This window comes from Oncorhynchus masou, chromosome 21 (genome assembly GCF_036934945.1).
Source record: "Oncorhynchus masou masou isolate Uvic2021 chromosome 21, UVic_Omas_1.1, whole genome shotgun sequence".
Lineage (NCBI taxonomy): Eukaryota > Metazoa > Chordata > Actinopteri > Salmoniformes > Salmonidae > Oncorhynchus > Oncorhynchus masou.
This window is the reverse complement of record NC_088232.1, coordinates 6,072,629-6,087,508: the sequence shown is the minus strand read 5'-3', so window position 1 is coordinate 6,087,508 and position 14,880 is coordinate 6,072,629. Positions and strand designations below refer to the sequence as shown.

Below are 14,880 nucleotides of genomic sequence, written 5' to 3'. Positions count from 1 at the left end.
GGGAGTGAATTAACTAGTGACCTGAATTCGTCAATCAAGTACAAGGGAGGAGCGAAAACCCGTAGAGACACGCCCCTCCGTGGAATGAGATTGACACATGCTGTAGCCTATCTCAGCCTCATATTTCTGAACAGTTGAAATGGGAAAGCCTGCGGCGATTTGAACGAACATTACCAAAAATATTGATTGAAGGCTATACAACTTTCTCTTTCTGTTATAAATGCGATTGCAGTTGCACAAGCAGGACGCAGTCCCTAAACATTGCACTGGACAAAAACAATCAGCGTTTTGTGTGACGTAGACAGGGGGTGTCAAACTAATTTTGCCCTGGGGGCTGCATTCGATCTTCAACGAGGTCTGTCATATCATTGCGAGAGTTGCGGAAAAAATAACTAGCCAATGTTTGCAAATGATAATGAGAAATTAATCGCTATTTTGGCTGCCTGTATGTCTTGCTTGTGTTTTGAAATGCTTGCCTAAATATACTGTTACAACAGACAAAGTATTTATGATCATGTTTTTGTGTAGGCTACAACATGAAAAAAATAACATGAAATTGCGCTTGAGGCATAGAATGCATAATTTGAACATATCTTCATTGTGGATTACAACATGAAGGTTCTCCACCCCATCAATGGGGGGGGGGGAGGCGGAAGCTACTTGCGTAATTTCAAAGAACAGCGCCACAGGAGGCTGCTGAGTGGAGGACAGCTGGAAAAAATCTGTGGGGGTGCCCAAATGTCTGTTTATTGCTATGGTCATTAATTGTACCACACAAATGGAATGGAAATCCCAGAATATTGATTTGGTAGTAGCAACAGCAGATATTTTAGTGCAGGGGGTTTTGAGAAGGGCTTCAATCCAGGATCTGTTAGAGCTTTTTTGTGTGAACAAAATGTGCAATTCACACTCCGACCTGTGAAAGGCAGTAATACGCAAAACAGCGTCTAGTCCGCCGGAAATCCATACAAAAAAGTAAACGGTGAACAAGAACAGTTTCCAGGTTAGCGTTGTTATTTATGGATTTATTAACACTCTGGAACTGAAGATATGACTAATTTAACTGCACAATATCACACACTTACCAAATGTAGTCTTTAATTCGCATTGGAGACCAGTCCTTGTCAATAGAAGTTATCTAAGGGACGATAGCAAGCTAGATACTGACGTTAGCAAGCTGCTAACAATGGCTAACTGTATTGTTTTTCACACTCAAATAGCCTCCATCATGGAGGTGCTAGCGAATGCAGCCGTAGCAGAGATTTGCAAAGTCGTAGACGACGACTATGCAGTGTTTCGTTTGGAAATAACTCAAACCCAAAAAGAAAACAGGACATTGCGGAAGAAACTACAGCTACTGGAACTGAAGGTGGCACGGGAGCGCGTCCTCGCCAGTCCCAGTAGTGTCAAGATCATTGACCGATACAGAGGAATGGCAAGAGGTACATTTAGCAGAAGGCCGAGGCTGTAATATGTCTGTCGCCTCCTGCACATGTGTTCAGATGTGTGACAGCGGCCCAGCTGTGTCATCATCTCTGAGAGGTCATCCCTTTACGGTCTCTATGCTGCCACCTACTGATATGTAAATCAATCTCTCAGTGCAGTGCAGCTCATCTAAGGAAAAGTAGGGGTTTCGAAAGGAGTGGACATTTAGAAAGGAAACATATAAGAAGATGTGGGGTTTTTGAAAGGTGCAACTGAAGACGTCGTTTGGGTTATCGGACGTTAGTCGTGGTCTGCACTCTGCAGAGATGACCGCAAGGAATTTCAGTTATACAAAGAAAATGTCTATTGTGAGCTGTGTCTTTGAACGTTACCTACAAGTAGCCATGTATGTAACTCTTTTTTTTGTAAATGTAAGTACTAGCTAACGTTAGCTACCCTAACTTTTTTTTACAATGTATTATTTATTATTGAATATTTGAAATATAATTGATATATCAATTCATGTGTAGTTCCAGCGCTTCTCGAAATCCACTCTTCCCGAAACGCCCACTCCTTTAGACACCCCCACTTTCTAAAGGGATGACTGCTCTGAGAGATGATGGAGCAACTGGACCCTATTGGGATGTGTTGCCAAGAATTGGGTCTTGGGCAGTTTTTGGATATTATGCAATAATTCCCCTGTTTACTTAGCTAGCTGTCTTGCTCAAAGACACTCATTCTAACCAGATTCTTGATTTACTGCACTTATTATTTACTCAATGAAAACAATGTGATGCATGGAATATAATACGTCAATCAATAAATGGTATATCAAGAAGTAATGAAGTGTTGCCTTACATACTGGCCAATTCTAGACAGTGTCAATAGTGTACAATACAGTGTTGAACATTGACAGTAGCTAACCTAACCACCTCTTTCCCCCCAATCACTCTCTCAGGTGAAGGACATCTCACTGGAGGCTACAGGAGCTTTGTGAAACCAGCGGGACACAATACTTGGAGAGATGACCAACCAATCACTGTTGATGAGGGGAGTGGAACCTCAACCCAGCACATTATCATGATAGAGGTTAGTGTAATAGTGTTGCATAAAAAATGTGCTACTTTGTAAATCAAAGTATTTCAGAAAGGCTCCCCTCAGCTATTTACTTGTTTACATGTACATCCTCATGTATCTGCCATAGGGGAGCTTGTGAGACTTCCCTACAACATTGTTATACATTTGAACTCATGTACTGATAACCTCCTCTCTTTTTGTGTCAGTCTGCAGAGGCTGCAGGTCCTGGAGTCAAGCAGGAGAGGTCTGAAGGAGAGCAGGACCTACGGCACAGCAGAGACATTCGGACTGGAGCAGCTAACGAGTCCCCTGTAGCCATGGAGGACCCCACCACCCCCCCAGTGCAGCCCAGGACCCAACGCAGAATCACGGAGGTCAGTGGAACGCCGAACGCCGTCCTCAAGTCAGAGACAGACACCGAGACTTTAACGGGGCTGGGGCAACTTGGCTGTCCTCTTGCTTCCCGCTCAGAGTATTCACTTCATGATAACATGAGCCAGAGGACGGTGAGGTCCCATCCGTATTCAAGTGACTTGTTACAGACTCAGAATGGCCCGTCCTGTTCATATGCTACAGAGACAAAGATGATACCTGGTGACATGCCTTTGGTCTTGGATACACAGACTAATTCAATGACAGGGGACTGGAACCAGTACAGTAGTAGTGTATACTCTGAAGGGTTCCAAGATAAGAAAGGGGAGGGGCTGGTCATAGATGAGGTGACTGTGAAAGTGGAGGGCGGTGCTCCTCTGACATGGAATGCAGACCAGACTCATTTAGGAGAAGGACACTCGCAGGGAAACACCAGTGACTTCTTAGACTACAGGGAAAGCTTAGAGACAAATCTAAATGTTGCGGCCCACTCCCCTTTACTCGCGTTCAGAGATCGCGACCCAGTGTCCACGTCGATGGCACCTTCCAATTCACACGGCCGCATCCTTTTCGATCAGGTATTGAACTCAAACAACAGGGCTAGAGCGCAGGCTCAGGGAGGGGGAGCAACATCAAACAACAGTAAAGAGAAACGGTTCCTCTGCATGTTCTGTAACAAAGGCTTTAGCTGCCCCCAGAAGGTGGAGATCCACCAGAGCGTCCACACAGGGGTGAAACCCTTTAGCTGCACCCAGTGTCATATGCACTTCGCCAAGGCTGGCAACCTGAAGAGGCACCATATGGTCCACACAGGGGAGAAACCATTTAGCTGTAGCCAGTGTCACATGCGCTTCGCCCAGGCTGGTGACCTGAAGAGACACCAGAGGGTCCACACAGGGGAGAAACCCTTCAGCTGTACCCAGTGTCACATGCGTTTCACCCAGGCTGGTGATCTGAAGAGGCACCAGAGGGTCCACATGGGAGAGAGGCCGTTTGCCAGTACGCAGTGTGGGAAGAGGTTCTCAGAGAGGAGATACCTCAGGATACACCAGCAGAAAAAACATTCCACTAAATAACTTCTGACATTTAGATCAAACCCTGCATTAAAGGAAAATATACATTTTCATTGTTGTAAGCAGAAAATATCCACAGATTCATTTAGAATAACAAGAGTAACAGATTTAAATGTTGAATATTCCTGGGTAGAATATTGCATCCAGACATTGTGTGGAACACCTTCCTAATATTGAGTTATACCCCATTTTTGCCCTCCGAACAGCCTCAATTCATCAGGGAAATTACTCTACAAGGTGTCGAAAGCTTTCCACAGGGATGCTGGCCCATGTTGACTCCAATGCTTCCCACAGTTGTGTCAAGTTGGCTGGATGCCTTTTGGGTGGTGGAACATTCTTGATACACATGTAAACTGTTGAGTGAGAAAAACCCAGCGGCGTTGCAGTTCTTGACACACTCAAACCGGTGCACCTGGCACCTACTACCATACCCCATTCAAAGGCACTTAAACATTTGTGTCTTGTCCATTCACCCTCTGAATGGCACATATACACAATCCATGTCTCAGTTGTCTCAAGGCTTAAAAATCCTTCTTTAACCTGTCTCCTCCCCTTTATCTATTCTGATTTTAAGTTAATTTAATAAGTGACATCAATAAGGGATCATAACTTTCACCTGGTCAGTCTGTCATGGAAAGTACACTTGTGTACACTCAGTGTATGTCCACCATGATGGGGTTAACAACAGCAAGGCAACAGTAAACCTGTTGAGACAGGAGATGTGCGTGTTCAAAGTTTGGAGTTTCAGTTGATAGCGCCCTCTTGGGCCAATCAGTGTAATTCTGTAAATGCCAGGGCCCGGGTTTCACAAAATGGTTCTAACAATGAAAAGGAAGAAGAGAAAGATGCCCGCCACCTTATTAAATCAGCCACTTACTTAGATAACTAGCAAGTTAAGCGTAAGCAAAATTCGGTGTTTTTCACGAAGGAAATATCTTGCTGCGTTTTGTAAACACATCTAAAATGCTTATTGTATTTTCTGTAAAATGCAATATTGACTTTCAGCAAAACATTAGGAAATGAAGCTGGCTACATTCTTTCTATGATAAACATTAGAAAGATGATGGCCATGCATCGCTTTTGCAAAAAAAATACCTTGCTTTTTCATTTGTAAGTTCATTTATTTGTGTGGCTGCCAGGCAAATAGCTTTGCACTTCTGTTGTCAGCTTAATTTTCATCAGATATTTTCTGCCGAATGTGTTTCACTAATGTTTTTATTGGTAGGGAAAACTGTAATTGCACATCCCCGATCACACTATTGAAGCAAAAAACTCACTGACTTTCAATATAAAATGTGACGCTGTCTACACAGGTTGACTCACCTGGACCCGCTTTCTCCCGTTGTGCTATTTGCAAACCAACTGTTCTGGGAAACTGCAGTAAGCTTCATAATGTATAATGAAGAACGCAATCGGTTTTATCTCCTAACGTATTGCACAAGTTGACTGCAGGTATTTACTTAATAGGATCGGACCATTTTTTTCAATTTTTGCCTAAAATGACATAACCAAATCGAACTGCTCAGGACCTGACTTAATACCATTTGAAAGTAAAACTTTGAAGATTGTGTGAATGTGGAATTAATGTAAGATAATATAACACATTAGATCTAGTAAAAGATAATAATACAAACAAAAAAACATGTTTGTTCCATCATGTTTGAAATGCAAGAGAAAGGCCATTTAGGATTCTGTGTAATTTAGATGTTGTCCACAAGATGGCAGCAGTGCGTGTGCAAAGTTTCAGACTGATCAGTTTATTAATTATTTTATTTTATTTCACCCTTTTATTTAACCAGGTAGGCTAGTTGAGAACAAGTTCTCATTTGAAACTGTGACCTGGCCAAGATAAAGCAAAGCAGTTCGACACATACAACAACACAGAGTTACACATGTAATAAACAAGCATACAATCAATAATACAGTCAAAAAATCTATATACAGCATGTGCAAATGAGGTAGGATAAGAGAGGTAAGGCAATAAATAGACCATGGTGGCAAAATAATTACAATATAGCAATTAAACACTGGAATGGTAGGATGTGCAGAAGATGAATGTGCAAGTTGAGATACTGGGGTGCAAAGGAGTCAGATAAATAAATAAATAGAGTATGGGGATGAGGTAGATTGGATAGGCTATTTACAGATGACGTGTGTACAGGTGCAGTGATCTGTGAGCTGCTTTGACAGCTGGTGCTTAAAGCTAGTGAGGGAGATATGAGTCTCCAGCTTCAGAGATTTTTGCAGTTCTTTCCAGTCATTGGCATCAGAGAACTGGAAGGAGATTGTAGATGTTTAGTGTGAGTCTGGAAGGAGAGTTTACAGTCTAACCAGACACCTATGTATTTGTAGTTGTCCACATATTCTAAGTCAGAACCGTCCAGAGTAGTGATGCTGGACGGGCGGGCAGCGAACAATTACACCACTTTTACATTACACTATTTTGTATCAAGTCTGCCAGGAGTTTGCCCAAATGTGCCGAATTGGTCCATTTATACATTTTAAGTAGCTACAAATAAAAAATGTATTGAAAAACAGCAAAGAAATAGTTAATACGGTATTGATAAACCATCTTGTGGCTATTTCCAAATACCCCAGTATACACGGTTTACCTCCCAAGCCTAGTTCCTAATGTTTTGTACACTCTGTGTATAAGGCATATACTGTATAAGTCTAAAAAGTCTGTTAGATATTGTGTTTGTACTGTGTAGTCTATAATGATGTTCACAAATGCCTATTTCATTACTTCCATTCAATACTTAGTTTTTTTCCCAAGACACTTTGAATGAGAATATGAATGCAGATTTGTAGTTGACATGTATATTTGTGGTGTATTTAAAACTTGTTTATGTTTATTAATAAACACAAAATGGTACTCTTCTAAGACTATCATTGAGGCTCTCTTTAATATACATCACATCTGATTTCACCCTATTCTGCAAACACCTGACAGCACTTTATAACCATTATACACTTACTAAATATACCCACACACTGACAAACACCTACTGTACATGTCAAAATAGGTTTGTCTTACTTTTGACTTATCATAGCTGACTCATATTTACTCACAACATCATATTTATGTCCACCATGATGGGCTTAACAACAATGAAATCATTCTCTAACTACAGTATAGGACTCGGATGTAGTGGGGATTGATAAACACTCCGTGTTTAAAGTTTTTATTATCTGTGTGTGTGTACCTGAGGGAGTGTATGTCTGTGTAATCTGTATCACTTGTCTCTTCCAGGAGGAGGGTCCAGAGGTGCTGCTGGTGAAGGAGGAGGGGTGTGAGGAGGGTCTGGGGAACCCTGAGGGGAACATGGCCATGGAGGACAACCAGACTACACCTCCTCCTGAACCCACAGATGAACCAGCTGAGCAGCACAGGACCACACACAGTCTCACTGAGGTGAGCCCACTGTGAACTACAGTATGTTTGGTATTAGGCCTCTCAGAGTATGAGTGCTGATCTAGGATCAGTTTGTCTTTTAGATCATAATGAATAAGACTATATAGACAAGTGGGGACCTGATCCTCAATCAGCACTTCTACTCTGAGACTCTTTGTGGATACGGGCCCTGGGCATCTCAGAAAAGGGCCTAGGAATCCAGTTAAAAGTTTTTTTTAAGACTAAAAAAACTCCCAGCTCAGAGTAGGTTTTAGGATGATGTAAAGACACTATTCAGACAAACTCTGAGCCAGGAGTAAAATCAACTCTTAAAAGTTTGTCAGCTGGTAATCTCGACAGTTGACGCTCATTGGCAATGTCTCAAATAATGGGGAATAACCAAATGCAATGAGGCATCGCCAGCTGTGAACTCTAGAGCAGTGATTCCAAAATTGGGGAGGCAGAGTGTAATTTCGAAATTTGTTTTTCTCTTGTCATGTCAGTCATTGCATACCTTAGAGAGCTATTTTGAACTTGTCAGAAATGTCCAGATCAACTAGCCCATGTAAGCTAACATTTTTTAGCCCATAGATTTTTTTGTAATGCTTGAGTTACTCAAATATTACGGGATGTTCCCCAATGCTGGAAGGGGGGCCTGAGTGAAAAAGTTTGGGAACCCCTCTTCTATAGCACGCTTTAGACAACCACAATGAATGTGACTGTGAATGTTGCAATAGTAAATCGTTTGATATCATTTGTCACCTGACACGATCACTTTGCCTTGTCTTAATAATTGCCTATATAATATGTTGGCATGCATACACATTTAAAAAATGTGTATTTTTTTTACCAATTATGATGGTTGTTAAAAGCAAAATGTTGCTGTTATGTCAACACACTCGTCACTCCTTTTTAACAACTCTATATCGCTTTGGCACAGTAGGCATCAAGTCACTTGTCAATAATGTTGCATGCAACATTTTACTAAAGGTAGATTAATTTTCATTGAACACAATCAAAGTTAACATAAGCTCTAGATGCCCTCCATTGATTCAAAGGGATAGCTTGGCATAACGTGTAGGAAATTCAATAATTAAAGAAAAACATGTTTATACATTTTTGTCTAGTGGTTATAAGTATTTAGACATATGTGAAATGGGCCTCATGAAATCTTTATTAAAAGTGCTATATAATGTAGGTCTATATTATTTATGGATTATGGATTGATCATATAGAAATATCAAAACATTATTTGAACAACTCTAAAGCATTTGCAAGTGGCACAGGAACCACTGACTCGCTGCATATTTACCCAAAAGAGTAGGAGTATTCTCAGCACTTACAACCAATTTCCTACTCTGAGATGCTTTGTGGATATGTGCCCAGGTCTTGATAAATTTTGTCTTAAGTGTGGGACCATGTCTTTGAATTATCAAACCATTGAAGAGTGTCAAGTAATCAAATTAACTAACATGTTTGCATAATACTCATGGAAATCACTCATTGCCCAATCAGAAGATGATCCATAGCAGGGTGCTGATATCAGATTTCTTGATCCAACATCCTCTCACTCTGTATCTCTTACAGTCAGTAGACATGGAGGATGGGAAGCCTCATCTGCTGCTGGTCAAAGAGGAACAAGTAGAAGACAGACCAGAGAGCATTGACCTGCTGAGTGTACTAAAGATGGGGGAGCAAGGTAAGGGAGAAATACATATAGCCTACATACAGTAATAGATCTTCAATGGGACTATTTTTTTATTTTCTTCATTCATAATACATTCATTCATCAATACAACTTATGTTTACATACAAAACACACACATTATCATGTATGAACAATTAATTGACTCAACTGCACGTGTAGAGTCTTCTCTGCCATGTTTGTGAAGTCTATTTTCTAATCTCTTCCTGAAGGTGGTTGGCTGGAGGCTAACAGAGCAGACTGGGTGGCCATCTTGGATTCCCAGACCCAGACGTGTGCAGCTAAGAGCCCAGGGGACCAGGTCACTGAGCAGGCCAGGACCAGAGGGGACAGCATCAACTTTGGGAAGGGGAACAACACTGTTAAGCACAACCAGAAACAGACAGTTGATCACAAAACAACAACCGAACTTAGTCTCCATGACAACAGACTGGCTGAGACCAGGGCGGGGCGTAGATTAGGTCTGCGGGGACAGGGACGTCCGTCCTGCTCCTATAGTTGTGATTCAGAGAGACTGATGGGGCCTCAGGTTAACCCCCTAACAGGTGCTGCCTTCAGCCTGCCTTCTATAGGATCTATCAACTGGAACATGGACCCTGCGACAACACAGACACTCCCTGGCGTTCATCCTCCTCACACTCTCCTAATGTTAAACCAGACCTCAGACAATGCCAGTGCCTCAACACTAAATGGCTACACAAGCCCATTGACAAATGACAGTAGTAGAGATGGAATCAGTAAAGGTGGCAGCGCCAAAGAGAAGCGATTCCCGTGTTCGTTCTGTGGGAAAGCCTTCAGTTTCCCCAAACAAGTGAAGATCCACCAGAGGATGCATACGGGGGAGAAACCGTTTGTCTGCCCCCTATGCCGGGCCAGTTTCTCCCACCCGTCCAACCTGAAGAGGCACCAGAGGGTCCACACAGGGGTGAAACCCTTCAGCTGTACCCAGTGTCACATGCGCTTCACCCAGGCTGGCCACCTGAAGAGGCACCAGAGGGTCCACACGGGGGAGAAACCCTACAGCTGCCCCCAGTGTGAGAAGAGGTTCTCCCACCAGCACCATCTGAAGATGCACATGAAGATCCACACAGGAGAGAGGCCGTTCACCTGTACGTTACCTCAGGATACACCAGCAGAAAATGCACACAGCCTTGTATAGATTGTAGTGATATGTAGTATTATCTAGTATAGTGTACAGTGACATGTAATGTAGTACTAGTTAGTTTGTAGTTAATTCTGTTGGTTTTGGATGTAGTGGGGAACTGGATGAGGTGAACTGAGGAAAGAATGAGTATGATGAGACAGAGTAGATATGGTGATGATGGTGTCTGTAAAAATGCTTCAATGATAAATTGATAATCTTGTCTTTTTGTTTGATGCTGGTGTTTTATAATTAGGAAATTATAGTGCCTTAATTCATGTTTACTTGACATAAAGTAGTGAAGATGTGCGTACTGTAATGTTGAACCTTTTCCAAAGCGAGGGAACCAGATTTACAGAAAAAGGTCAAGTGTTACCATAGTGAGAAAAGTTATTCTACTTGTCACATATATCATTTGTGCCATGTGTGTGTGACCATTTAAAAAAACATTAATTACAAAATAGACTCTGCTGACTGAATGACTTGGTTATTTTTGTATCATTGCAGGGACTGAGTTGCCCTTAGCTCAGTCAAACCAAAACATTATACTTAATTCTTCAATCAACACATATGGAATGTTTTTATGAACTCCAATAACTCCATGTTGTTAGGTACTTCAATCACAGTGTTAAAGATGGGCTTGACTGTGATTAACATTTTATAATATAATTTCATGTTTCTGTAAGTACAGCAAATAGTTTCTTAGAAAACCTTTATGCTTTTCTGTTGAATTTGGTGAATATCTATATAATCATAATTTATATATATAATCAAATGTATTTATATAGCCCTTCAAACATCAACTGATATCTCATAGTGCTGTACAGAAACCCAGCCTAAAACCCCAAACAGCAAGCAATGCAGGTGTTGAAGTACGTTGGCTAGGAGTGGAGATTATAACAGAACATGGCCAAGATGTTCAAATGTTCATAAATGACCAGCATGGTCAAATAATAGGTCTGGGACAGGTAGCACGTCTGGATTCCATAGCAGCAGGCAGAACAGTTGAAACTGGAGCAGCAGCATGGCCAGGTGGACTGGGGACAGCAAGGAGTCATCATGCCAGGTAGTCCTGAGGCATGGTCCTAAGGCTCAGGTCCTCCGAGAGAGAGAAAGAAAGAGATTTAGAGAGAGCATACTTAAATTCACACAGGACACCGGATAAGATAGGAGAAGTACTCCAGATATAACAAACTGACCCCAGCCCCCTGACACAAACTACCGCAGCATAAATACTGGAGGCTGAGACAGGAGGGGTCAGGAGACACTTTGGCCCCATCCGATGATACCCCCGGACAGGGCCAAACAGGAAGGATATAATCCCACCCAGTTTGCCAAAGCACAGCCCCCACACCACTAGATGGATATCTTCAACCACCAACTTACCATCCTGAGACAAGGCCGAGTATAGCCCACAAAGATCTCCGCCACGGCACAACTCAAGGGGGGGCGCCAACCCAGACAGGAAGATCACATCAGTGACTCAACCCACTCAAGTGACACACCCCTCCTAGGGACGGCATGAAAGAGCACCAGTAAGCCAGTGACTCAGCCCCTGCAATAGGGTTAGAGGCAGAGAATCCCAGTGGAAAGAGGGGAACCGGCCAGGCAGAGACAGCAAGGGCGGTTCGTTGCTCCAGAGCCTTTCCGTTCACCTTCACACTCCTGGGCCAGACTAGACTCAATCATATGACCCACTGAAGAGATGAGTCTTCAGTAAAGACTTAAAGGTTGAGACCGAGTTTGCGTCTCTCACATGGGTAGGCAGACCATTCCATAAAAATGGAGCTCTATAGAAGAAAGCACTGCCTCCAGCTGTTTGCTTAGAAATTCTAGGGACAATTAGGAGGCCTGTGTCTTGTGAGCGTAGCGTACGTGTAGGTATGTACGGCAGGACCAAATCAGAGAGATAGGTAGGAGCAAGCCCATGTAATGCTTTGTAGGTTAGCAGTAAAACCTTGAAATCAGCCCTTGCCATGACAGGAAGCCAGTGTGGGGAGGCGAGCACTGAAGTAATATGATAACATTTTTTGGTTCTAGTCAGGATTCTGGCAGCCATATTTAGCACTAACTGAAGTTTATTTTGCATCATTTTTGACAGAAAGTTTCTGATTTTTGCAATGTTACGTAGATGGAAAAAAGCTGTCCTTGAAACAGTCTTGATATGTTCATCAAAAGAGAGATCAGGGTCCAGAGTAATGCCAAGGTCCTTCACAGTTTTATTTGAGACTACTGTACAACAATTAACATTAATTGTCAGATTCAACAGAAGATCTCTTTGTTTCTTGGGACCTAGAACTAGCATCTCTGTTTTGTCCAAGTTTTAAAGTAGAAAGTTTGCAGCCATCCACTTCCTTATGTCTGAAACACATGCTTCTAGCAAGGGAAATTTTGGGGCTTCACCATGTTTCATTGAAATGTACAGCTGTGTGTCATCCGCATAGCAGTGAAAGTTAACATGATGCTTTCGAATGACATCCTCAAGAGGTAAAATATATAGTGAAAACAATAGTGGTCCTAAAACTGAACCTTGAGGAACACCGACATTTACAGTTGATTTGTCAGAGAACAAACCATTCACAGAGACAAACTGATATCTTTCCGACAGATAAGATCTAAACCAGGCCAGAACTTTTCCGTGTAGACCAATTTGGGTTTCCAATCTCTCCAAAAGAATGTGGTGATCAATGGTATCAAAAGCAGCACTAAGGTCTAGGAGCATGAGGACAGATGGAGAGCCTCGGTCTGATGTCATTAAAAGGTAATTTACCACCTTCACAAGTGCAGTTTCAGTGCTATGATGGGGTCTAAAACCAGACTGAAGCATTTTGTATACATTGTTTGTCTTCAGGAAGGCAGTTGCTGCTTAACAGCCATTTCTAAAACTTTTGAGAGGAATGGAAGATTCGATATAGGCCGATAGTTTTTTTATATTTTCTGTGTCAAGGTTTGGCTTTTTCAAGAGAGGCTTTACTACTGCCACTTTTAGTGAGTTTGGTACACATCTGGTGGATAGAGAGCCCTTTATTATGTTCAATATAGGAGGGCCAAGCACAGGAAGCAGCTCTTTCAGTAGTTTAGTTGGAATAGGGTCCAGTATGCAGCTTGGAGGTTAGAGGCCATGATTATTTTAATCATTGTGTCAAGAGATATAGTACTAAAACACTTGAGTGTCTCTTGGTCCTAGGTCCTGGCAGAGTTGTGCAGACTCAGAACAACTGAGCTTTGAATGAATACGCAGATTTAAAGAGGAGTCCGTAATTTGCTTTCGAATAATCATGATCTTTTCCTCAAAGAAGTTCATGAATTTATTACTGCTGAAGTGAGAGCCCTCCTCACTTGGGGAATGCTGCTTTTTAGTTAGCTTTGCGACAGTATCAAAAATAAATTTAGGATTGTTCTTATTTTCCTCAATTAATTTGGAAAAATAGGATGATCGAGCAGCAGTAAGGGCTCTTCGATACTGCACGGTACTGTCTTTCCAAGCTAGTCGGATGACTTCCAGTTTGGTGTGGCGCCATTTCCGTTCCAATTTTCTGGAAGTTTGCTTCAGAGCTCTGGTATTTTCTGTATACCAGGGAGCTAATTTCTTATGATAAATGTTTTTAGTTTTATGGGGTGCAACTGCATCTAGGGTATTGCGCAAGGTTAAATTGAGTTCCTCAGTTAGGTGGTTAACTGATTTTTGTCCTCTGACGTCCTTGAGTAAGCAGAGGGAGTCTGGAAGGGCATCAAGGAATCTTTGTGTTGCCTGTGAATTTATAGCACGACTTTTGATGCTCCTTGGTTGGAGTCTGAACAGATTATTTGTTGCAATTGCAAACGTAATAAAATGGTGGCCGATAGTCCAGGATTATTAGGAAAAACATTAAGTTCCACAACATTTATTCCATGGGACAAAACTAGGTCCCGAGTATGACTGTGACAGTGAGTAGGCCCAGAGACATGTTGGACAAAACCCACTGAGTCGATGATGGCTCCGAAAGCCTTTTGGAGTGGGTCTGTGGACTTTTCCATGTGAATATTAAAGTCACCAAAAAATTTGAATATTATCTGCTATGACTACAAGGTCCGATAGGAATTCTGGGAACTCAATGAGGAACGCTGTATATGGCCCAGGAGGCCTGTAAACAGTAGCTATAAAAAGTGATTGAATTAATAATTAAGATGCAAAGATGTCTGCAGAAAGAATGGGGTGTCAGCTATGACATGACACCTTGAGAACATCTTTTTGGGTATTTGAACTGCAGTAATTGAAGTTGATTTACATCCGCTAACAGAATTACGGTAATGAAATGACGTTATGGGTCCCCTATCTGTACTGTACAGAAATGCATAATAATGGATTTGAATGTTCATGGTGATGAATTCTGAATAGGTACACAAAGGTAGAAATATGCGATATCCACCTTTGCATATTTGGGTATTAATCTACACACGGGCTATTATTCTAAAGCACTCGACCCCCCCAAACAAGACCACAGTTGGTCCGAACCAGACAAAATCTAAACCTATCATGTACAGTTGAAGTTGGAAGTTTACATACACTTAGGTTGGAGTCATTAAAACTTGTTTTTCAACCACTCCACAAATTTATTGTTAACAAACTATAGTTTTGGCAAGTCGGTTAGGACATCTACTTTGTGCATGACACAAGTCATTTTTCCAACAATTGTTTACAGACAGATTATTT

At 41.8% G+C, this 14,880-nt stretch overlaps 1 protein-coding gene across 1 annotated transcript; it reads left to right on the top strand.

Moving 5' to 3' along the window:
• The first annotated feature begins 975 nt into the window (after positions 1 to 975).
• On the top strand, positions 976 to 10,653 carry LOC135507668 (B-cell lymphoma 6 protein-like). The gene is made up of 6 exons (XM_064927262.1): positions 976 to 1,442; positions 2,384 to 2,514; positions 2,709 to 2,876; positions 7,201 to 7,362; positions 8,929 to 9,040; positions 9,259 to 10,653. The coding sequence occupies exons 1-6, from the start codon at positions 1,187 to 1,189 to the stop codon at positions 10,203 to 10,205; spliced, it is 1,776 nt and encodes a 591-aa protein (XP_064783334.1). The 5' UTR covers positions 976 to 1,186; the 3' UTR covers positions 10,206 to 10,653.
• The last annotated feature ends 4,227 nt before the right edge of the window (positions 10,654 to 14,880 follow it).

What these genes read in the sequence shown, in the direction of transcription:
- LOC135507668 (XM_064927262.1), top strand. Translation starts at nt 1,187, where the DNA reads ATGGCTAACTGTATTGTTTTTCACACTCAAATAGCCTCCATCATGGAG. An exon ending in CCACACACAGTCTCACTGAG is followed by an intron (nt 7,363 to 8,928) that starts GTGAGCCCACTG and finishes TATCTCTTACAG; the next exon opens with TCAGTAGACATGGAGGATGG. An exon ending in ACTAAAGATGGGGGAGCAAG is followed by an intron (nt 9,041 to 9,258) that starts GTAAGGGAGAAA and finishes CTCTTCCTGAAG; the next exon opens with GTGGTTGGCTGGAGGCTAAC.